Source organism: Saccopteryx leptura, chromosome 8 (genome assembly GCF_036850995.1).
Source record: "Saccopteryx leptura isolate mSacLep1 chromosome 8, mSacLep1_pri_phased_curated, whole genome shotgun sequence".
NCBI lineage: Eukaryota > Metazoa > Chordata > Mammalia > Chiroptera > Emballonuridae > Saccopteryx > Saccopteryx leptura.
In genome coordinates, this window is record NC_089510.1 from 42,669,755 (window position 1) to 42,694,464 (window position 24,710).

Here is a 24,710-nt window from a genome sequence, read left to right on the forward strand (position 1 = left end):
ACCCCCTGGAATGTGAGTGCTCTGAGCACAGAAACGTGGCTGTCTTATTTACTGTTGTCCTAGCATCTCCGAGCACAGTGTGTAGTGCCCAGGAAGTACTTTGGCATAGTTACTGGATGGATAGAAAGGGATTGACCTAACACCTTTCTAAAAGTCTTTTTTCATCCACAGTGAGATGTGAATTTAAAGTTTTATTTTTTGCCTCAGGAGACAACTTTCAAAAGTAGTTTATATTTTTATTTTAGCTTTAATTCATATATTGTCCTTTCATGAACTAATTTTTGCAAGCATTTAGAATATCTTAGTAGTATTTTATTTATCTTATTTTTTTGTGTATGTTCCTTTTCCTAAGGTACCTTGTGGATTATATTTCCACTTTTCAGTATTAAAGATAATAGCAATGACCAATGATGAAAAAAGCCATAACACTATTCTAGGTACAAACCAGGAGAGCAATTATATCTATCTTTGTAAATGTATATGTTATAGATACAGGTGAAAATATTTCAGACTACTTTCTTTCACTTACAGTTCTGTGCCACTTACCTATTTTATTCACTACGATTTATGAGCAAGTGAAATAGCTCACGCTTAGTTTTTCTGTTCAGATGTGTACAGGGAGGAACGACCGCAATCCCTGGGGCTTTCGGTTGTGGAAAGACAGTGATATCGCAGTCCCTATCCAAGTATTCCAACAGTGACGTAATCATCTATGTAGGGTGTGGGGAAAGAGGAAACGAGATGTCTGAAGTCCTCCGGGACTTCCCAGAGGTATGTGTCTATAAAGTTCCAAATTCTATTTTAGAGAAAATACTACTAATCAACTTTCCCTAGAAATTAATAAAGCTTTGTGTTAGATCTGAAGCATCGTTCTCATGTGTCTAGAATATTTTAAGTAATATTCTAGTTATATTTGTGATTCAATTTATATATTCAAGGAAGGAGTTTGAATTTTTCAGCCAGACTCTTGAAAGTTTCTTTTTGTGGTCTGGGCTGGTGGTTTTTAGTTATTGGAGAAAGATATATTAGATAATAGGCTTTGTATGATTGCTAGGGTTCTGTGGTAATATTCCTTTTTCCATAAAATAATGGGTTTCTTTCAGGAAATGGAATAGGGGTTATCATTTTTACAGCACAGTGGGGCAGGGAGAAGAGGTTGGAGTGATGAGGAATATTACTTTGGCAACGCTGAGTAGAAGAGATTAAATATAGACAAGTATTAAAAAAAGACTAAAATAATTATATTTAATTTGCCTCTAGCTCACCATGGAAGTTGATGGTAAGATAGAGTCGATTATGAAGAGGACAGCTTTGGTAGCCAATACCTCCAACATGCCTGTGGCTGCCAGAGAAGCCTCTATTTACACTGGTGAGTATATGAATTAGAATAGAAGCAGTTAACATTTGTTTTTAAGTTTAGAGCTAGCACCAAACTTTTTCTTTTCCAAAGAACTTTTCTTTCATTCTAAAATACACTGCTCACAAAAATTAGGGGATATTTTATCACTTTATTTTCATTTTGAAATATCCCCTAATTTTTGTGAGCAGTAGATATACTCTGTACCTACAAATATATCCCTAGCTTAAAAAATATATTTTACTTATATCTTAAGAATATGTCAATATAAGATATTTATAAAGCAGCCCCAGTCTTTTTAATGACTATAAAATGGCTTACCTTCTACCAATCAATGTTTGTGTTTTTTTCTTACACTTTTTACCATCAGTCTATCTGAATATACTTATATCTGTGTAACTTGAATCATTAGTTCTGAATTATTGTATTTTGACTCCTGGATATAAAAGATAAAGAGTATCAGTGTGTTTGTATAGTACCTTCCATCTTTGCTCCCACTTCCATTCCAGCTTTTGGTACTTTTGTTTCTACATTTTAGCATTTATAATTATTTACTTTCCGTTCTGTAACCAAAAGTCCAATATCTTTATTGGTCTTAGAGATACAGTAAAATGGAGCCAGTGCTCACTGGCAGTTTTTTGGTTACAACGTCTCCATTTGTGTTGGGGTTGGCTAAAATTTTTGGAGGTTTCTTCAAGAAAGGAAATGGAAACTATATTCCTTCAATTCTAAGGATTTTTATTTTATTTTATTGCCTTTAAATTTTAATGATAGTTTGGCTATTTTTAAAAGAGTTTGGCTATTTGTTAAAAATTTTAATAAAAATTTTTTATTGTATTTCTATCCTTGAAAACTTTTTGTTTCTTTTTTGACAAAGACAGAAAGTCAGCAAGAGGGACAGATAGGGACAGAAAGACAGGAAGGGAGAGTGGTGAGAAGCACCAATTCTTTGTTGTGGCACCTTGGTTGTTCATTGATTGCTTTCTCATATGTGCCTTGACCAGGGTGCCCCAGCGGAGATAGTGCCCCCTTGCTCAAGCCAATGACCTTGGGCTTCAAGCCAGTGACCTTTGGGCTCAAGCCAGCGACCATGGGGTATGATCCGACGCTCAAGCCGGCAACCCCATGCTCAAACTGGTCAGCCTGTGCTCTAGCTGGCAATCTCAGGGTTTCGAACCTGTGTCCTCAGCGTCTCAGGCCGACATTCTAGCCACTGCACCACCACTTGGTCAGTTAGATATCTGTTTTTCTTAATAGTGAGCTATTGTCTTTCCTGTGTATATTAGTCTTTTGAAAACTGCCTTCTGGGAATTTTCCTTTTGGATAGTATTTGTTTTTCATACTGATTTGTAAAAGCTCTTTGAAATTAGTCTTTTATTAGTCATGAGTTGCAAATGCTTTCCCAGTTTGTTCATTCTTTGATTTTGTCTGAGGTGTTATTTTCCCCTTGTTGGCGCGGATCTTCAGGTCTGTGAAACTTCTTTAATGTTTATTCTTGCGTAATTGTCTCTTCTACCAAGTCTTTCTGATTTTCATAAGTGCTAGTGAATGTCATCATAGAAACTTAAAAATGTACCCATCTTGTATGAGAGGACCTGATCCCATCACCAGATTGAAACATATAATAATTATTGTTTTTTAAGCTTTAATAATGATAAGTAGTACTTCTTAAAGACTTTGTTCATGAAACTATTTTTTGGAAGCCTCAGAAATCAGTATTTTTTATTCTAAAATAAGTACTATGATAAAGAGCTAAGTGCTGAGTTTTCAGCAACTATTTTGTTTTACCTAATACAAGCCTCTGTTTCTTTACTGCTAAAATAAAGGAATTAGGGCCATAGATTTTGGGACTTTTATAATACAGAGACCACTGCACCTTCTTAGAGCCACATAGTTCTTTGTACTTTTTAGAGGGCATTTATGTGTATTATTTAATCTGATGTGTATAGGTAGATAGGGCAAGAGTTTTATTATTTTACCATATTAGGAAGCCACACTGGGAAATGAAGTTACTTTGCTAATGTTAATGACAGAACAGGAGCTAGAACCCAGGCCTTCTCCCTCTGTATTAGCTTCTTCTAAGTGGTTTACTGCATGTAATTTTATAGGACAGGACCTGATCTGCATAGCACAGTGATCTGGATAAGTAAGACTTGACTCATGTTAATAACATGCTACTTTTGAAAAATAACCTAACAAGCTAGCTGATGGTTTCTTGGTACGTATATGTGTGGTACAAAGACAAAAGTTATATTGGAAATAAATTTCAAACTTAATAGGGATAAGAATAGAAAAAGTCTTTTTCTACTTTTTAAAATGTATATTATATTAAGGAAGACTAGGCTGTGGAAACAAATAAACCCAAATATAATTACTTAATATAATAGATGTTTCTTTAAGATGTTCAGGAGACTCTTTCCTTTGTCATTCCGGGCTGAGACCTAGGCTGAAAAGAACTCACTTATTTCATTCAGCACATGCCTCCCAGAGCTCCTGGGAGCTCTCTCGCTCTCAGTGAGCGGGAACGAAGAAAGAACATGAAAAGTTGCGTAACTTTCCTGGCAATGAAACACATTACTTTGGCATATTCCATTAGCTAGAGATTAGTTAGTATATGGCCACATATAAATGTAAAGGAGACTAGCAAGTATAATTCAGATGTGTGCCCAAAAGAACAAAAAATTTTGGTGAAACAGCAGTCTATCTCGTGTACGTACTGCTTTAAAGTTTTCTCAAGGGTCCTGGCCTGTTAGCTCAGTCAGTTACAGCATCCTCCCAAAATGCCAAGGTCATGGGTTCAATCCCCAGTCAGACTACATATGGGAAGCAACCAATGAATAACTAACTGGAACAACAAATGATTGCTTCTCTCTCTCTAATCAATCAATCAATAATTTTTTAATAAGTGCAAGAATATCTTTTAAAAAGTTTTCTCAAGGGTGAAAAAGTCAGGATTATAACTCATAATATTCTTCCCAATTTAGGAATTACACTGTCAGAATATTTCCGTGACATGGGCTATCACGTCAGTATGATGGCTGACTCCACCTCTAGATGGGCTGAGGCCCTTAGAGAAATCTCTGGTCGCTTAGCTGAAATGCCTGCAGGTAAGTGTTTGTATTTCTTATTTTGTAAGCAAGTCTGAAAGGTTTGGGAGGGCTGCCCTAGAACCTCTCTGTTAAAATTCTCTTTCATTTTTCAGATAGTGGATATCCTGCATATCTTGGTGCCCGACTGGCCTCTTTCTATGAGCGAGCAGGCAGGGTGAAATGTCTGGGAAATCCTGAAAGAGAAGGGAGTGTCAGCATTGTAGGAGCGTAAGCACCTAAACTGTTTATTTTTCAAAGGGAAAAAGGGTCATTTATTTTAAATATTTAGCCCCCTCTGAGGACAGTGATTCTCATGCAGGTTGCACTTGAGTCAGCCAAGGAGCTTTTTAGGCCATTTGTCTGCTCTGGTTTCATAAATGTGACTGAACTGATTATTACATATCAGTCACAATATCCTAGGAACAACTTAGAAAATTATAGACATGTTATGGTAAGATTATATTATGATAGAAACAAGGTGCAGATTCATGATCACTAGGTAAAGCCATACTTTGTTCTGAGCTTTTCCTTCCTTCCTGCTTCATGTATTTGATTAGAATAATGAAACTGCTTATAATAAACATCTGCCTCATTTCTCGTACTAGAAAGTGTTAACAGTGGTCCCTCATCTATCGCGGGGTTTAGATGATAGGTGAAACCCCTTGCGATAGGTGAAAATCTGTGAAGTAGTGACCTTGTATTTATTTTATTATTTATATATATTTTAAGTCTTTGTAAACCCTCCCCACACTCTTATAAATCTTTCCCACACTGTTATTAACCTTTCCCACACTTAATTTGCTTATTTTACCACAAAAATAATTAAAATAATATATAAAAATACTTATGTACCGCAAAATCTCGTGATATAGCGAAAAATCCGCGATACAAAATTAGATACATACAATTTAAAATCTGCAATACAGTGAGACCACGAAAAGTGAACTGCGATATGGCGAGGAGGACTGTAATTGTTATCATTTTTATTTGTTGTAAATTAGTACTGATTTCTAATTTAAGATTTTTTGTAAGGTTTTCTTCCCAAAGATCATTAATTACTAAAGTATATTAAAACATCATTTACCATTTACATTAAAATTGACTTTCATATACAAGTTTTTTTATAAGTATTTTTCTTTTTTAATAAGCATTTCTAATGACTTTTTTTCTTTTAAATTTAGAGTTTCTCCACCTGGTGGTGATTTTTCTGATCCAGTTACATCTGCTACTCTTGGCATTGTTCAGGTATATTTTTTCTAGTGTAGTCATCCGTGAGCTCACCACCTTGTAGTCATCTGTGAGCTCACCACCTTCCACCACCCCCGCTGCCTGTTCCGGAGTAATCCAAATCATCGTGAAGTATTTAATCGAGTCACTAAAGAGTAGGCAATGTAAAATCTCTTTTTTTTTTTTTTTTTGTATTTTTCTGAAGCTGGAAACAGGGAGAGACAGTCAGACAGACTCCCGCATGCGCCCAACCGGGATCCACCCGGCACGCCTACCAGGGGGCGACGCTCTGCCCACCATGGGGCGATGCTCTGCCCCTCCGGGGCGTCGCTCTTTTGCAACCAGAGCAACTCTAGCGCCTGGGGCAGAGGCCAAGGAGCCATCCCCAGCGCCCCGGCCATCTTTGCTCCAATGGAGCCTTGGCTGCGGGAGGGGAAGAGAGAGACAGAGAGGAAGGAGGGAGGGGTGGAGAAGCAGATGGGCGCTTCTCCTATGTGCCCTGGCCGGGAATCGAACCCGGGACTTCTGCACGCCAGGCCGACGCTCTACCACTGAGCCAACCGGCCAGGGCCTAAAATCTCTTTTAGTGTTTTAAGGACGTTCTTTCACTGAGAGCCTTTAATTTTCTCTGTTATTTCTTAGCTCTTTTCCTGAGGTTTAAACTAAACAATACCTATAAGTGGGAAATATATCTGGGGTAGTAAAGTTTTATTAGTGTTAGAGTAGTACTACCACTTTGAGTAACCCTAGGTAGAAACAAATAGGTCCAAAAATGTGTCATGGCAGAAACTTAGTAAAAGTTTGCTTTCTCTTCATGGTACGGTCCAGGCAGATAATTCTATCAGAGGGCAGCTCTTTTCCATTCAGTAGTAATGCATGGCTCTTCCCGCTGTGGCTGTTCTCTCCGAGCCTGGTAATCTGCATCTGGCTGCCACAGGGGAAACTGGAGAAGGCATGCTTCCTTTGTGAACCTTGGCTCCGATATGACACTCCTCTTATTCTGTTAGCCAAACCAGGTGAAAACAAAGCTGAGACAATGTACTTTCTGCCTGGGCAGCTGCTTCCCAGTGACAAGGCTGGAAAGTTAGTGGACAGCTAGCCAACTTAGCCATTAAAAGAAGCCTGAATGTAAGATGTGTAGACATAGGGCTATAGTAAAAAAAAGAGAAAAAGTTGATGTATTCATTAGTATATATATTATACATGTGGGAAAAGTAAAATACTTGCTTATGTTTTTGTCATCATATTAAAGAAAATGGTAGAGACTCAATTTACAACTCTCAAGGTTTTTAACTTTTGCTAAAAGGTTTAAATTGTAGGAAAATGGGGAACAAAGTTAAAGATATATAAAATACCTGTGAACGTTTGGCCTCAGAAAAATAACTATCAGGTCTTACTGAATTGGCCCTTCGTGATAGGGAACTGAATTTAATCAGAACATTTAGAGGTTTTTTAAAATCAAAGTGAAGTGTCTACTTTATCTCAGTAAGTTTATATTGTACCGTAAGAATGTTCCTAACAACAAATTTCTTTTTGTCTATTTGATTTGACACACTATTAAGGAAATTCAGATAAATTAGAAAATTAGTGTTTATTTTATTAATTTTAGAGAGTGAGGAAGGGGGAAAGAGAGAGAGAGAGATAGGAACATCATTCTCTTTATGCCCTGACCAGGGATCGAACCGGCAAGCTCTGTGCTTTGGGACGATGCTCTAGCCAGCTGAACTACCTCACCCTGGGTGATATTTTTATTGATTGATTTCAGAGAGAGAAGGAGACAGAAACATGGATTTTGTTTCTGTATGCTCCCTGACTGGGATTGAACCCGCAACCTTTGTGCATCAGGATTATATTCCATCCAACTGAGCTGTCTAGCCAGAGCCAGCAAATTTTAATACTACCCATCCTGAAACTGAAAGAAATATATTTTTAATTGCAAGTTTTATTATATTTCAATTATACTTGGTATGTACTAAAAAGATACATTATTTGAACAAAATGTGTATAGAATTGCATGTTTTTAAAAATACTATTTTTGAGAGAGAGACAGGAAAAGGAGAGAGAAAAGAAATATCAGCTTGTAGTTGCAGCACTGTAGTTGTTCATTGATTACTCCTCATATGTGCCTTGACTGGACAGGGAGGGGGTCCCCAGCTGAGCCAGTGATCCCTTGCTCAAGCCAGTGACCTTCGGGCTCAAGCCAAGCCACCATGGGGTCAATTCACACTCAAACCGACGACCTCAGAGTTTTGACCCTGTGACCTCAGTATCCCAGGTCAATGCTCTATCTACTGCGCCACCACTGGTCAGCCTAGATTTGCATATTTAGAACAAATACCACCATACTTTTTAAATTTTTATTTTTAAGAAAAATAATTTTTGTTTGTTTAATTTTTAAATTAGGTGTTCTGGGGCTTAGATAAGAAATTAGCCCAACGTAAGCATTTCCCCTCTGTCAACTGGCTAATCAGCTACAGCAAATATATGCGTGCCTTAGACGAGTACTATGACAAGCACTTCACAGAGTTCGTTCCTCTGAGGACCAAAGCTAAGGAGATTCTGCAGGAGGAAGAAGATCTGGCAGAAATTGTGCAGCTTGTGGGAAAGGTGAGTTGTAAAATCTCATTGGAGTGTTGTAAGGACAGGTAGGACCTTGGATATGCAGATTCTGCCTAGCCCAGTGAGTACTTATTAAATATTTATAAACTAATAGAATTATAGATTATTCCTTTATCCAGCAGATACTTAAGGACCTACTTGTGTTGTGAAAGGTAAGGTGATTATTGTTTTGATTTTCTATTGATGAGTAGCAAATCACTCTGTCGGTGGCTTTAAAAGTGTTTTACTGTTCACGACTTTGGGTTTGATCTGCTCAGTTGGGCATTTTTGTTTGGGATCCACATGCAGTTGCAGTCATGTGATGGCTTAGACTGGAGTTATCTGAAAGTTTCTTCTCTCACATGTCTGGTGACTGGGCTAGGACGGCTGGAATAGTCCGTCTCTGTGTGGGGTGTCCACATGGCAGTTCAGGGCTCTTACAGTGAGTATAAGGAAAGAAAGGAAGTACAAACCACTAGCCTCTTAACCTCTTAAGTTTTATTGTTTTGGTCATAGTGGCTAGAGAGTTTTGCCACATTTAACAGGAGGGCCTTTCACTTCAGAGTGGTCAATTAAAAGAAGTAACTAAGTCTTTAGGGCCTTTATATTCTTTGCAACCATTCATAGTATTTAACATGGTCCTAGTTTAATTGTAGATGAGAGGGAAACTCTTAATTGACTTTTATTTCTTAAAATAGAATGTACCTGGTTCTGGCTGGTTTGCTCAGTGTATAGAACATTGGCCCGGTATGTGGAAGTCCTGTGTTTGATTCCCTGTCAGGGCACACAAAAGAAGTGACCATCTGCTTCTCTTCCCCTCCCTCTCCCCCCTTCTCTCCCTCTTCCTCTCCCTCAGCCAGTGGCTCAGTTGGTTCGAGTGTTGGCACTGGTTGCTGAGGATAGTTCAGTTGGTCCAGCATCAGCCTTAGGTGCTAAAAATAACTGAGTTGATTCAAGTATTGATCCCAGACAGGTTGTAGGGTGGATCCCAGTCTAGGCACATGCTCTGTCTCTCTATATCCCCTCTTAAAAGAAAAAGAATTAGAATGTACCTGTCACCACAAAATTAGAGAAGGTTGAGGTAGGATCTATTAAAAAATATTAATATATTTTCAGGAGCACTAAGACTAAGAAGGATTGGATTCTACCTACCATGATCTGCCCAGTTAGAAATCTATGATCAGATCACCTTGTGAGGTTACTTTTGGTCACTGAACATGTACATGCCCCCTTTTCATCCACAAGTATTTGTCACAAAAAGACAAGTACCCTATGACTCTACTTATATAAGGTATCTAAAGTAGTGAAATTCATGGAAAGGAGAAAGTAGACTAGTGGTTACGAGAGGCAGGGGGGGAGGAAGAAAAAAAGTTGTTGTTTAATGGGTATAAGAGTTTCTGACTTGCAAGATGAAATGTTATGAAAATATGCTTCACAACAATGTGAATATACTGTACACTACTGAACTACACTTAAAAGTGGTTAAGATGATAAGTTTTACATTATGTTTTTTACCACAATAAAAAAGAACATCAATCAAAAAATAGTTAGGAAGTGAATTTATAAATGATAGATGATTGTGTGTGATTAGTTAGTTTCTGCTTGCTTATTGATTGCAACTATGGTCCCACATCATGGAAGTAAATTTCTAAAATTACGAATTTTTTCCCTTCTAGGCTTCTCTAGCAGAAACGGATAAAATCACTCTGGAGGTAGCCAAACTTATCAAAGATGATTTTCTACAACAAAATGGTTATACTCCTTATGACAGGTAACCTAACCTGTTAGTCCTCTTTTTTCCTTCTTTTAAAATAACTTTAAATTTTTCAAATACCATTAACACACAACATTAATTAGTTTCAAGTATACAGTCTAGTAATTAGACACTTATATGACTTACCAAGTGATCACCTTATAGTTCTAGTAATCATCTGACACTATAAATAGTTATTAGAATATAACTGACCGTAATCCCTATGCTGTCCTTTACATCCCCGTGACTATTCTGTAACTACCAATTTGTACTTCTTAATTGCTTCACCTTTTTCTCTCAACCACCCTTCCATCTGGCAAATTTCAAAATGTTCTCTGTATGAGTCTGTTTCTGGTCAGCTTGTTTGTTTGTTTTTTTAGATTCTACATATAAGTAAAATTGTATGACATTTGTTTTTCCTCTGGATGACTTATTTCATTCAGCACAATACTCTCTAGATCAGCGGTTAACGACCCCTGCCGGGGTCACGACCCACAGGTTGAGAACCGCTGCTCTAGATTCATCCATGTTTTCTAGATGGCAGGGTACTCTTTTTATGGCTGGGTCATGTATCATTGTATATATGCACACTTCTTTATCCATTCATCTATTGATGAACACTTGGGTTGCTTCATATCATGGATATTGTAAATAAAGCTGCAGTAATCATGGATGTCTATGTCTTTTCAGTTTGGTGTTTGGATTTCTTTGGGTGAATACCCAGAAGTAGAATTGCTGGGTCCTTTGTTGTCTCTTGTTTTAACTTTTGTTTTAAAGTACATTTTGGGCCTGACCAGTGGTAGCACAGTGGATAAGGTTTCAATTTGGGACTCTGAGGTCCCAGGTTCAAGCCCGAAGGTTACTGGCTTGAGTGCGGGCTTATCCAGCTAGAGCACACACTCACCAGCTTGAGCACAGAGTCACTGGCTTGAGCATGGGATCATAGACATGACCCCATAGTCTCTGGCTTGAACCCAAAGGTCACTGGCTTGAAGCCTAAGGTCGCTGGTTTGAGCCCAAGGTTGCTGGCTTGAGCAAGGAATCACTGGCTCTCCTGGAGCCCCCCAGTCAAGGCACGTATGAGAAGCAATCCATGAACTACTAAAAGTGCCGCAGCTACAAGTATCACATCTCTTTTCCTTCATGTCTCTCTGTCTCTGTCTCTTGCTAAAAAATAAAGTACATTTTGGTTGTTAGTATTGCTACTTCAGCTTTCTTTTTTTTTTTTTTATTTCCATTTTTATGAAATGTCTTTTTCCATCCATTTCCTTTCAGTATGTTTGTGTCTCTTGATCTGAAGTGAATCTTTTGTGAACAGCATATATAAGGGTCTTTTTGTTTTGTTTTGTTTTTTTGTGACAGAGACAGATAGGGACAGGCAGACAGGAAGGGAGAGAGATGAGAAGCATCAGTTCTTTGTTGCAGCACCTTAGTTCATTGATTGCTTTCTCATATGTGCCTTGATGGGGGGCTACAGCAGACCGAGTGACCCCTTGCTCAAACCAGATGAGCCTGTGGTCAAGCTGGCAACCTTGGGGACTCGAACCTGGGTCTTCCACGTCCCTGCCTAGTCCAGGTATAAGGGTCTTATTTTGTTACCACCTAGCCACAATATATCCTTTAATTGGAGCATTTAATCCATTTGCATTTAAAGTACTTGTGATAGATATGTATTTATTGCCATTTGTTATCTATATATTATCTTTTTCTTTTTAAATAGAACGGTTAACACGACGTATAATACTCATTTGCTAGTAATAAACTCCTTTAGCTTTTTATTGTCTGGGAAGTTTTTTTTTGTCTGGTAAGCTTTTTATCTGTCTTGATTCTAAATGATAGCTTTACTGCATAGAATAATTTTGGTTGTAGGTCCTTGCTTTTTATCACTTTGAATATTTCTTGACACTCTCTTCCAGCCTGCAAAGTTTCTTTTGAGAAATTAACTGCTAGTCTTTTTTTTTTTTTAAGATTTTATTGATTTTAGAGAGAGAAAAAGGGATGGAGGTGAGGAGCAGGAGCATGAATTCATAGTAGTTGCTTCTCATATGTGCCTTGACCAGGCAAGCTCAGGATTTTGAACTGCTGCCCTCAGAATTCCAGGTCGATGCTTTATCCATTGCAGCACAGGGCAGGCCTAGCTGACAGTTTTATGGGAGCTTTCTTGTAGGTAACTCAGTAACTAAATGCTTTTTTCTTGCTGCTTTTAAAGATTCTCTGTCGTTAAACTTCCGCATTTTATGATGTGTCTTGGTGTGTGCTGCTTTGGGTTCATCTTGTGGAGGATTCTCTGTCCCTCCTGGACTTGTATGTCTGTTTCCTTCCCGTCGTTCAGGAAGGTTTCTGTCATTATTTTTTCTTGCTCTCTCCTCCTTCCAGCACCCCAGTTATGTGAATGTTGGTATTCTTGAAGTTACACCAGAGGCTCCTTAAACTATCTTAATGTTGTAATTTTTTTCTTTTTGCTGCCTCTGATTGGGTGTTTTCTGCTTCTTTATATTCTAAATAGCTGATTAGATCTTCTGCTTCATGTGCTCTACTATTGATTCCCTGTAATGTATTCTTCATTTTGGTTAGTGTATCCTTCATTTCTTACTGGTTTTTTCTTATACTTCCTATCTCCATTTTTATGTTTCCCATCTGTTTGTTGACGTTCTCCACTAAGTTCATTGAGCATCCTTATAACCAGTGTTTTGAACTCTGCATCTGGTAGCTTTCTTGTCTCCATTTTGTTGAATTTTTTTTTGTAGTGTTTGTTCTGTTCTTTTATTTGGGATATGTTTCTTTGTCTCTTCCTTTTGGCTGCCTCCCTGTGTTTGTTTCTCTGTATTAGGTAAAGCAGATACATCTCCAATCTTAGCAGAGTGACCCTATGTATCAGGTGTCCTGTAGGCTCCAGTGGTATGGCCTCCTTAGTCACCCAAGCTGTGCATTTCAGAAGTGCCCCCGCTGTGGGCTGCGTGCACCTTCTTTTGTAAATGAGCCTTGATGGCTGCTGGCACATCAGTGGGAAAGAATTACCCCCAAGCCTATTGGACACAAGAACTGTCTGCAGTTACAGCAGAGGAGCTGCTCTGCAGGGGCCCACCCCACGGAGCAGGAATCACTTCAGCAGGGCTCTGGACTTTTCCCCTTGAGTGTGTAGCTCTTGGAGGTGGTTGGGTGGTGGTCTGGGGTGGTCTGAAGCTGTCTACTGCGTGCGCCGGCTCTGGGGACTCTTGAGAAGTGCAGGCCAAGGTCAGCTGCTGCTTGTGCCCTGCTTGGGGCCACCCAGCAGGAGCTACTAAGTGATCTGCAGATGGCTTCTTGTTCTGGTTGGAGGTGCCCAGGAGAGGCCAAGCTGGGAACTGAGGCCTGCTGCTGCTAGTGCCAGGCCTGTGGCCACTTAGTAAGAGGTACGGACACACCAAGAGCAGAGACTGCTTGTTCGGGTTAGTGAACCTGTGAGAAGTTTTGCTAAGTTTGCTGCATGAGCCAAGATATATCATTTATATAGAAAAGCCACTGGAAATGGCTGGGTATGCCCTCAAATTGGGTGGGACAGGGTCTCAGGAATCACCAGGTTTGGGTGAGCAGTGTTAGCCAACTTTGATAGAGCATCTGCCTGTGGGCTCCGTCCATGGAAGGGCACAGCAAGCCACAGTGACCTCTGCCAGTACTTCTCTCTGGGAGGAAGCTGCCCCTCCAGCACCCACTCTGAACCCAGACAGTTCAGTTCCTCCCCGATGTCCCAGGTACCTTTTGAACTGCTGACGCAGCACTGGAGCTCAGAGCAAGTGAGTCCAAGTAAGTCTGTGTGTGGGCCCTTTAAGGAGTGCCTGGGATTCCAGGACCCTCAGTCTCACTCAGTCACAATCCCCACTGATTTTTACAGCTAGAATTTACGGGGACTTCTCTTCCTGGCACTGGGACTCTTGGCTGGAGGGCCAGGTGTGGGGCTGGGACCCCTCACTACACTGGGAAGATCTCTGCAGCAGAGCTGTCCCTCCAGTTTTTATCCAACACACATGGTGTGAGGCCAGCTTGTTTGGAGTCTCTCCCTCCCACCAGTCTTCACATGGTTTCTTTTCATTTCATTTTATTTTTTTTGAGAGAGAGAGAGACAAGAAGGGAGAGTGCATGTGAGAATCATCAACTCAAAATTGCTTTCACTTTAGTTATGCATTGATTGCTTCTGAGAGAGAGAGTGAGAAGCTTAACTTATAGTTTCTTTCACTTTAGTTGTACATTGACTGCTTCTTATATGTGCTTTGGCTGGGCCGAGCCATTATCCCCTTGCTCAAGCCAGCGACTTTGGACTTTTCATGCCAGCGACGTTTGTGCTCAAACTGGCCAGCTTTGGGATTGTGTGATCAGTCCCCTACTTAAGCCAGAGACCCCACGCAGACAAGTCCATGCTCAGAGCCAGCGACCTCAGGCTTTCGAGCCAGTGGCCTCTATGTTCCAGGTTGATGCTCTATCCACTGCTCCACCACAGGTCAGGCCCCTTGTCTTGATTTTGGTCATTTGTCCAGTATGACAAGCAAAAAAAGTCATTATCCAACCATTTTTAATTAGATTAAGTTGTAGCTTAGTGTGCAGAGCGTGGGGACCATTGCCTCCTTTGGAAACATGGCTCACTACGTCTTATGCTGCCCGCACCTCCTCTGCCCTTCCTAGATAATGCTCTGTACTCCCTGCAGTATTTCACAGGAGCCTGCTTTTCTTCTACCGAAGTGCCATGCCTGCTACTGCTCAGTGCTCGTTTTTCTTTCTTAATTCTGTGTCTGCTGTTAACATGGCTTATTTAAATTTCTCATTTCTTTTAAACTTGATAATTTGGCCTATTCACCATAGGCTTTTTTCCCCCTCAAGTCATATTGGGCTTTATATAAGACTGCTGAGGAGATGGAACAAATAGAAGGATTTCCAAAATGTGGGACAAGCAGAAAATATGACAACATAATCAGTAAGGCTCAACATTCTATATAGGAAACTTAAGAAGCTCTAGCAGCTACCTACACAAACGTAACTCAACAAGGGGGGAACTATGTGGAAAGAATGTGATAGAGAGTATACGTGAAATTGTGTATGCAAATGTACTTAAATGCATCAGAAAGTTTATAAGAACATGTGTGAATCAGTTGAATATTTGCTTACGTGTCTTCATTATCAAAAGATATGGGTAAATGAAAATGAACTCCTTAATGTGGAAAGGGCTTACTATTAACTTTAGGAAATTCCTGTTTCCTGTTCTCTTATTCATTACACCTTAACCTGCAATCACAAAGGAATCCTTACAACTCAGTTATTTTACTATTTGGGTTACTCCTTTAACAGCATTTTACAAAAACAAATCCTTAGGGAAATTAGATTGTAGTGGTATTGTTTAATTGTTCTTGAAAAATAAACATCACCCTTAATGTAAAAAAATACGTACTTCTCCATCTATCATCCATTCCATATCCAGACACAACTTTATTCCCAGACTGATCTTTTTCATTATTATTTTCTCATTCCTTGTATATCATCCAGTAAATACAAGTAGTCTGTATATTTAAGTGAAGCTAATGCTCTCATATTCTATAAAGTATGAACCTGCTTTGGATTTTGTTTTTGTTTTATTTTGGCTTTTTTACCCTAGGTTCTGCCCATTCTACAAGACAGTAGGGATGCTGTCCAACATGATTGCTTTTTACGATATGGCCCGTCGAGCTGTTGAAACCACTGCCCAGAGCGACAACAAAATCACATGGTCCATCATCCGTGAGCACATGGGGGAGATTCTCTATAAACTTTCCTCCATGAAATTTAAGGTATATTTCATTTCTGCTGTAACTTTTTTTTTAGTAGGAAATGTTTCTTTATTTTTATTTTTTAGCTATTTGAATCCCAAACCTGGTGTATGAAACTTATATTTATCATTTTCACACATGGTTGGGTTATGTAAATCCAGGACAGACCTCAGAGCTATATTTAAATAGGAATTCTAGTGATAAAAATTATAGCATGTCATGTCTAAAAGAAATGCTAATACATTTTCCCTTTCGTCTCAACTGCCAGGTACTTTAGTGCTGAAATCTTTGCTGGGCAGCAATTACTTTACCTCAACTGCCTATTTACATCCAACCCCTATGCTCATCTGAAATGACTTTGCTGTTTACTTCTTTTAAGTATCCTGTTACATCATATTTTTAAATTTTTATTTATCTTAAGTGAGAGAAGGGGAGATAGTGAGACAGACTCCCACATGCGCCCCTACTGGGATCACCTGGCAACTCCTGTTTGGGGCCTGTATGCTTAAATCAGTAAGCTGTCCTAAGCACCCAGGGCTGACGCTTGAACAAGTTGAGCTACTGGCTGTTAAGAGAAAAGAAGGGGAAAAGGGAGGGGGAGAAAAGCAGATGGTCGCTTCTTATATGTGCCCTGACCGGAATCAAACCCAGGATGTCCACTCACCAGGCTGACGCTCTACCCACTGAGCAAAACAGCCAGGGCCATATTTTCAACTTGTAAGTAGACTGTAATTCTTTTGGAATTACATAAGATAAATAGATAATTAAATAATATTATCAGTAAAAGTTCAAATATATGATTGTTTTTAAATGTTTTATCAGATTATATTTATTTCTAAGTCATAATATCCAAGTATATTTACTAATCACCTATTAAGAAATTGAGAATTTTAAAGTGTTCATATCCTTGAGTCCAGTCCTGTCATTCTACTTCAAAGCATATAACCCAAGGACAGAATCAGATTTTCAAATGGATACATGTAAAAGGTGGTTTATTAAATTTCTTAAATATCATCCATGAGTGCAAGAATATTATGAAGGCATTAATATTTTCTTTTCAAAGAGTATCCAGACAGGGAAATGCATATGGTATAATGGAGAAGAAAACAGGTTGCAAAGAAACTTTATAAGTAATTTGATTCAAATTTTATTTTCAGAAATTAAGTACTTATAGGAACAGGATAGAAAAAATACACACACACACACACATATATAATAGTGATGATTTCTGGCAGTGTGATTAAAAGTATTATCTTTTTTCTATTTATATGCACATTGTATCAAATTAACATCACAGTTGCTTTTTAATTATATTAAATTTCTTCTCTAGCGTTATTCATTATTTTGTTGCTGGTGAATAATATCCTATTCTTAGGCACTTAAGAAATTTCCAGATGTTGGTATGGACAACTTTGTTCATGTAGTTGGTTTTGTGAATTTTCCTAGTATAGATTCCCAGAAGTGGAATGGTTGTGTCAGAGAGCTTAAGCATCAAGTGTCTTTTATGTATGTTATTCAATTAAGTTTCTTTCCATAAGGATTTTAAGTGTGGTGCATTTTAAGATTATTTTAGAAATTGTACTTCCCTGTCTCAGTGTGATACTATCAGACATTGAATAGTAAATTCTAGTTTGACCAAGTTAATTCCAGCTATTGTATACATTCAATGAAATGCATCTAATATGTGATTCTGCATATTTTGTTTTATTCCAAAAATAGACAGAACTTTCCGGTAGAATGTAATAATATTGAAATTTTGTCTTCTTTCTGTTTGGTTAGGGTATTACTCTCTGTTTACATATTTCTACCCTTAAAAGAAAAAAGCGAAGTAAGGGTAATTTTCACTCAGCCTATGTTTACCAGAGTTCCTCAGTCAACCTCAGAATGTATTATAAGTAACTTACTACAAATCCTGAAAGTTATTTTCCGAAGGTAACTTGAATTCTGTAATATCTTTCAGGATCCAGTGAAAGACGGAGAGGCAAAGATCAAGGCCGACTATGCACAACTTCTTGAAGACATGCAGAATGCGTTCCGCAGCCTGGAAGATTAGAACTGTGACTTCTTTCCTCCTTTTCCTCAGCAAGCTCTCACCTGTGTATATTTTCCTAAATTGCCCATCTCATGCCCTTTGCTTCTTGACTGTGTGGCTTTGAGGCTAGTGCCTATGTGTGTTATGTTTCCCTGTTTATTTGGTAGGTCTTATTAACCAAACATTCCTTTGTTCCAGTGTTTGAGGACCTCCCTGCTCCTTCTCTGAAGTGGTGAATAGACAGTGGCTGTACTACTGTAAATCTGTATGTAGGGCAACATGATCGAATTTATTTAAAATCCTTTTGTTAAACCTTACTTTGTTTCGCTAGGAAAAATTCAATATCAAGGACTGTTCTGCATTTCTAGGAAATTCTTTTTAAAATGACATTGAGAACAATCTCTGAGAACTTGATCCACATCGCACTCTTTCTTTTCTTCAAACATCTTAGAAGCCTCAGCCTCTAAGAGTCATGTGGCAGTGCTATGGGCAGTAAGAGTCACCAAGAGGATTTTCAGTAGTAAAGGCTGTTTGTACTTTTAAGGACCAGCTGGGCTATAGTGATGCTTGGGACCAGGGTGGCATTATGTTTTTAAAGATAATGACATGTGTCACATGTTTGCATGTTTGTTTGCTTATTGAATTTTGAACAACCAATTTACCAATTATAGAAAATAATACTTTCTTTCATGTGGGTTTGGAGTCATTGGCTCACAAGAGTTCTCAGAATATCTGTAGCCAGAGCAGCATAACAGCTTCCATTCAGTTTAATGGGGGTAAAATTGACTCTCATATCTGCTGATAGCAGAATCTGGGTCATGTGAGAAAAGATCGTTTCATCCTGTCTTTTAAGTGCATTTTAAAACAATAATTTCTGTTTTTGTACAGTAAGGCACACCACAGAACATCTCTGAGAGCAACAGTTGCCTGTTAACTCTTTCTGACCAGTAGTGCTGCACCATTGCTTCCCCTTTGGGGAGAGGAAAGGGCGTGTGAACATGCCTGTCAATCTCAAATACCCAAATGTAATAGCATAAAGTATTTATTTCATGCCTTAATATGTTGTTATTTAAATTTTTAGGTAATATATTTCTTTTGGTCTGTTACGGAAAGATGCAGTTTGTAGAGAATTCAGCCGTAGTTTAAATCCTTGCAAATTGCATGTTCTTACAGTGACCTGCTATTTAAATAAGGAGAGGTATTCTTCCCTGCAACTTTTTTTGTAACCTTTCAGAATACTGGAAGATACAATTTTGCCGTGGTTTGTTGAGATGAGGACGTAATGGTGCTGCTTAATCAGTTTGCTTCCAATATGGCCTCCTACCCGAGGCCCTAAGTGGCAATGAAAAGAATTTTTAAAACTTTCTGTTTCTATCTTAAACTTACCAGCAAACTAGGATTGTGAAGGTAACGAATGATATGATGAGGAAAATTTGATTGACCAAGTTTGTTTTTGTAGTTCTGAATTTGCATTGTACATTCTTACTCCTTTTTAAGATTGTTGATGTATGGGTGTGAAAATGCTAGAGAAACTATGCTCAGATGTTCTTTTTAAGTGTCCCTTCATGTATATGTTGTAGAATTTCAGATTAGTCACTGATCATATTTCTTTAGTAAAAATGTATTAAAATTGCAACAGTCTTTTAAAAATGATGCAGTTCTGTATTTATTGTGCTGTACCTGGTCCTAAGTGCAGCCAGTTAAACAAGTTTCATATGTATTTTTCCAGTGGTTAATCTCAGGCATTGTACCCTTTGGAAATTTCCTTCCATCCTAAGGAATGAATAGAAGAGACCATATATTGACTCCTTATCCTTGAGATTTCATTCTATGTGAAAAGTTGTGTATGATTGTTAAAATCTATGAAAAAATAAAAAGTGGATTTAAATTAAGTTTTTCTTTGTGTGTGTGTGTAACAAAATCTGCTAGAAAACATGCCATCTTACAGTATTTTGACTAGATGTTTTCAGTATGACTTTTAAATATTTTATTTCTCTCATTCTTTATTGATTGCTACTTAAGATTATGGAATCGAATTGAGTTCCTCACTGTAAACTGCAAAAAGTCCTATAATTATATACACTATGATTTGGAAATGTAGTACACAGAATCCCCTAGCATTCTGAATATTGTTTTAAATTGAAGAAGTCAATGGTTTTTATAAAATACAGTTACAAATTAAAGGATATCAGTGATATGCATTTCTGTTTCTGGTAAATGAATTAAAACCTCACAATCCATAATTTTGCAAGCCAAATTATTTAAGATTTAGTGTAGAAACATGTTACTTGGGACATATTTTATTTTCTTACATGTACTTTTAACAGTTTCCAAGGAAGTAAAGAGGCAGTGTGGACCCTGGCCAGGTAGCTCAGTTGGTTAGAGTATTGTCCCAATACCCCAAGGTTGCAGGTTCAATTCCTGATCAGGACACATGCTAGAATCAATCAATGAATGCATAAGTAAGTGGAACTATAATTCAATGTTTCTCTCTCACATGTGCATGCCTTTCTTGTCTCTGTCAAATCAATAAAATTTTTTTAAAAAGTGTGGAATGAACAACTTATTACTATTGAATTTATGGGAAAGGATATTATAGAATGTTTGTGTAATTTTTAGTTCATTTGGTAATATCCCAATATCTTAATGTATTGCTACAATGTAAGCACAAAGAAGGGAACTAACTTCCCCAAGTGGGTGTGAGAAAAGGCTAAAATGTTATCAGGGCTTCCTCTAGTGTGAGTTCCCCAAGAAGCTGACTCTGAGACAGGAAGTGTTTGAGTGCAGGCTATTTATTCGTGGAGATGATCATAGGAAACAGCAGTACGGAAGTAGAGAATTGAGACAGAGTTGAAGGAAACCAATGAAAGTGTTCACTATCACACAAGTTGACTCTTTGGACTATTGAGTATAATCCTGCCATGGAATTCTAGGAGCAAGTGAAGAATAAGCACCACAGTCATCCCACCTGGGGTGCAAGGGAGCTAGAGGACTCTCATCGATCATTGACATCCAGCCAGCTCCCACCAGCCACCCATGGAAGGCTGTTCCCAAAAGGACAGCAACAGTCGATGCACAAAGATAACTCGGGCACTGATGGTTACAGAAAAGCCTCTGCAAATGGTTGCAAAGCGGTGTGCACTGAAATGGTAGCCATGGCCCAGGAGATTTATGTAGGGCACTACTAGCAAATTGGCAGGGAGGGAGGGGGCGGAATATGCAATATTCAATCAGTGCTGTTCAGTAAAATAAGGACGCACACTATAAAAGGGTCAGGACACTAAAAAGAGGTTTGATTTTGTTGGTTTTTTTTTTTTTTTAATTTTTTTTAAGACTTTTAAGGACAAAGTACACATAACAATTACGGTTCTAAATAGGTAGATGTGGGGTTTAATTATCCTGAAAATAAAGCACCTTAGACTAATGGGGGTTTTGATCATTTTTTCCAAACCCCTCAGCACAGAAGAGGGAATTGTGACTCGTGTCACACAGCTACCTAATAGAGTACAGGCCTGATTTCTAGTGTCTTTGCACTAAGTCATACTGTACATCTTTTCCTCATTATGTACTTTTCATTCAGAACCAAGAAGTTGGTTTGAATAAATGTGAAGTAGGTAAAGAAACCAGAAGATGCCTGACCAGGTGGTGGCGCAGTGGATAGAACATCAACCTGGGATGCTGAGGACCCAGGTTGGAAACCCCAAGGTCCCTGGCTTGAACATGGGCTTACCAGCTTGAGCGCAGCCACCAGCTTGAGCATGGGATCAGATGACCCCATGGTTGCTGCTTCAGCCCAGAGTCGCTGGCTTGAGCAAGGGGTCACTGGCTGGGCTGCAGCCCCCCGGAAAAGGAAGGCATGTATGAGATGCAATCAATGAACAACTAAAAAACCACAACTATGAGTTGATACTTCTCATCTCCCTTCCTGTCTGTCTTTCTATGGCTGGATTCATGAATTATATCTAAACAATAAATATTAATAAAAAATATTTCAAAAAAAGAAAAGAAAGAAACCAGAAGATAAAGAGGGGACTGGCTAGACAAGATAGTCATGGGCCATTCTCAGCACCCGGGCCAACTTGCTCCAGTAAAGCCTTGGCTGCAGGAGGGGAAGAGAGAAATAGAAGGGAGAAGGGGAAGGGCAGAGAAGCAGATGGGTGCTTCTCCTGTGTGCCCTGACCAGGAATCAAACCCAGGACATCCACACACTGAGCCAACTATCCAGGGCTTAGAATAGATAGCCATTTCTTTTTTTCCTTTTTTTTTAATACATCTCAAGCAATGTAATGACTCAAACCCCACCATTATCCATTGAAAAGTACACAAACAAATACTCTTTAATTATAATACATTTTATAGGAATCTTTATGTTCTGGAATTCCTATCCATCTCATACTTCATGATTTCTTTTTTTTTTTATTGATTTATTGTGTTTACATAGATTCAAGTGTCCCACCGAATACATCCTCCCACACCCCCGAATTCCCCTCAACATCCTTCTTGCCCCCTCCCCCTAACACCCTCCCTGCTTTCCTCCAGGATTTGCTCTTCTGCTCTCTATAACGCTGTTATGTATATATAATTTCACCAAGCTCTTTCCCTTCTCTGATCTCATCCTCTCATCCTCTTTCCCTCTGTCTGCTTTCCATCTGGTCCCTTTGATCCCTCCTCTGCCTCTATTCTGTTCCTCAGTTCACATTGTTCATTGGATTCCTCATATGAGTGAGGTCATATGATATTTTTATTTCTTGCCTGGCTTATGTCACTTAACATAATAGTTTCCAGGTCCATCCATGTTGTTGCAAAAGGTAATATTTCCTTCTTTTTCATGGCCCCATAGTATTCCATGTGTATATGTAGTACAGCTTTTTAATCCACTTGTCCACTGAAGGACACTTGGGCTGTATCCAGATCTTCATTATGGTAAACAATGCTTCCATAAACATGGGGGTGCATTTCTTTTTTTGAATCAGTGATTTGGTATTCTTAGTATATATTCCTAAAAGTGGGATGGCTGGGTCAAAAGGCAGTTCCATTTTTAATTTTTGAGGAATCTCCATACCATTTTCCACAGTGGTTGCACCAGTCTGCATTCCCACCAGCAGTGCAGGAGGGTTCCCTTTACTCCACATCCTCACCAGCACTTATTATGTTTTGTTTTGTTAATGTGTCATTCTGACTGGTGTGAGGTGATATCTCATTGTGGTTTTAATTTGCATTTCTCTAGTGATTAGTGATATTGAACATTTTTTCTTTTGCCTATTGGCCATCTGAATGTCCTCTTTGAAGTGTCTATTCATTTCTTTTGCCCATTTTTGATTTGATTACGTTCCTTGATTTCTCTTATCAATGTTTTATAATTTTCTGAGTACAAGTCTTTAACCTCCTTGGTTAAATTTACAGCTAGATACTTTCTTTGTTGTTGTTGCAGTAGTGAAGGGGATTGTTTTCTTAATTTCTCTTTTGGACAGTTTATTGTTGGTGAATAAAAATGCCACTGGTTTTTGAATATTAATTTTATATCCTGCCACCTTGCTGAATTCATTTATTAGGTCCAGTCGTTTTTTTACTGAGACTTTAGGGTTTTCTATGTACAGTATCATATCATCAGCAAATAATGATAGTTTTACTTCTTCTTTTTCAATTTGGATGCATTTCTAAAATCTTAAATCTACATTCCTCTTTACTAGATTCCCCGCTCTCCTCCCTTGTTCTGTTTACAACAGGACCATTAACATTTCTTACATCATTGGTTTGGTTGTAATAAATTCCTTGAGGGTTTTTTTTTTTTTTTTTTTTGTATGGAAAGCTTTTTATTTCTCTGCCGGGGTCCAGCCCCGGGGGGGATCCAGGGGTCCCACAGGAGGAGACGGCCTCAGCGAAATCGAGTGAGAGAGCCGAATTCTTTTCTTTCTCTTTATTCTCTAGTTAGCATTTACTGCCAGGCATCTCTCTCAAATGCTAGTACAGCTCCTATTTTATACACACACACCAAGTTACAATTACATGGTATTAATCATTGCTTCTGTTTCACTATGTTTACATGTTTCCAGATAACAGTTAATTTATATCTATAAACTACAAATCAGGTGGCAAATCATTCAAAGTACAATTAAAAAATAACTTGAATAGCGATAACATCGGTAAAAGCTTTTAAAGGATTAGTACTAACTAATAACTCAACTTTACTGTTGTTGTGAGTCAAGGGGCAGAGAGAGATTAACAGACAAAATCATTAGGGAGTAGCAAAGGACCACCGCTTGCTCAGGCAAATGGCCTTGAGTTTATGCAGTGTCCTGACTTTTCTCACAAGGTAACAAAAGGCTTGCCCATTAAGAAATTGACATAACATTAAGAGTAACTTTTACTTAAAGATATATAGAGTGCACTCGCAAGATAGCTTAGTAGCAACATAATTTCAGAAGACATTAATTGCTATTGCTTCTATGGATGCTTCCATATTCCTCTTTATTATCTGAACGAAAAACCTTGGGAAAGTATATAAATCTCATGAGAATGTCTCACTGAGAAAGTCCAGTAACTGCCTTCAGTCATAAAACAATTCTCTTAGCAAAACATCCTTTTCTTGCTGACTGCATTCCCATCCCAGGCCACGCAACGGGCCATTCCATAACACCTTACCTAAGATTCTATTGTCTAGTCAAATTTTATTTATTTACTATATTCACACACTAGTTAAGTTCTAACTATATTCTTCTTAGAGTGTACCACTATCTGCAGATCAAATAAGCAAGAAGAAAGGAAAGTTTCTCTACTCTATCACCTGAAAAGGCTAGGGAGGAAAAATGATGAATTAAGTGAAGGCTGAAAGGTGCTCTGTGCACAGCCACTGCCTTCTACCCATTCACAATTCACAATCTAT

The 24,710-nt window shown here is 38.5% G+C and overlaps 1 protein-coding gene across 4 annotated transcripts in view; it reads left to right on the forward strand.

Moving 5' to 3' along the window:
• Nucleotides 1-19,719, forward strand: part of ATP6V1A (ATPase H+ transporting V1 subunit A) — a 67,999-nt gene extending 48,280 nt beyond the window's left edge. For all 4 annotated transcript variants that reach the window (XM_066347721.1, XM_066347718.1, XM_066347719.1 and 1 more), the window contains exons 7-15: nucleotides 609-771; nucleotides 1,261-1,369; nucleotides 4,342-4,464; nucleotides 4,560-4,674; nucleotides 5,628-5,691; nucleotides 8,077-8,280; nucleotides 9,948-10,042; nucleotides 15,645-15,816; nucleotides 17,756-19,719. In XM_066347721.1, the coding sequence (XP_066203818.1) occupies nucleotides 609-771; nucleotides 1,261-1,369; nucleotides 4,342-4,464; nucleotides 4,560-4,674; nucleotides 5,628-5,691; nucleotides 8,077-8,280; nucleotides 9,948-10,042; nucleotides 15,645-15,816; nucleotides 17,756-17,848 (1,138 nt within the window). In that variant the 3' untranslated portion in view covers nucleotides 17,849-19,719. The remainder of the gene's footprint in view (nucleotides 1-608; nucleotides 772-1,260; nucleotides 1,370-4,341; nucleotides 4,465-4,559; nucleotides 4,675-5,627; nucleotides 5,692-8,076; nucleotides 8,281-9,947; nucleotides 10,043-15,644; nucleotides 15,817-17,755) is intronic.
• The last annotated feature ends 4,991 nt before the right edge of the window (nucleotides 19,720-24,710 follow it).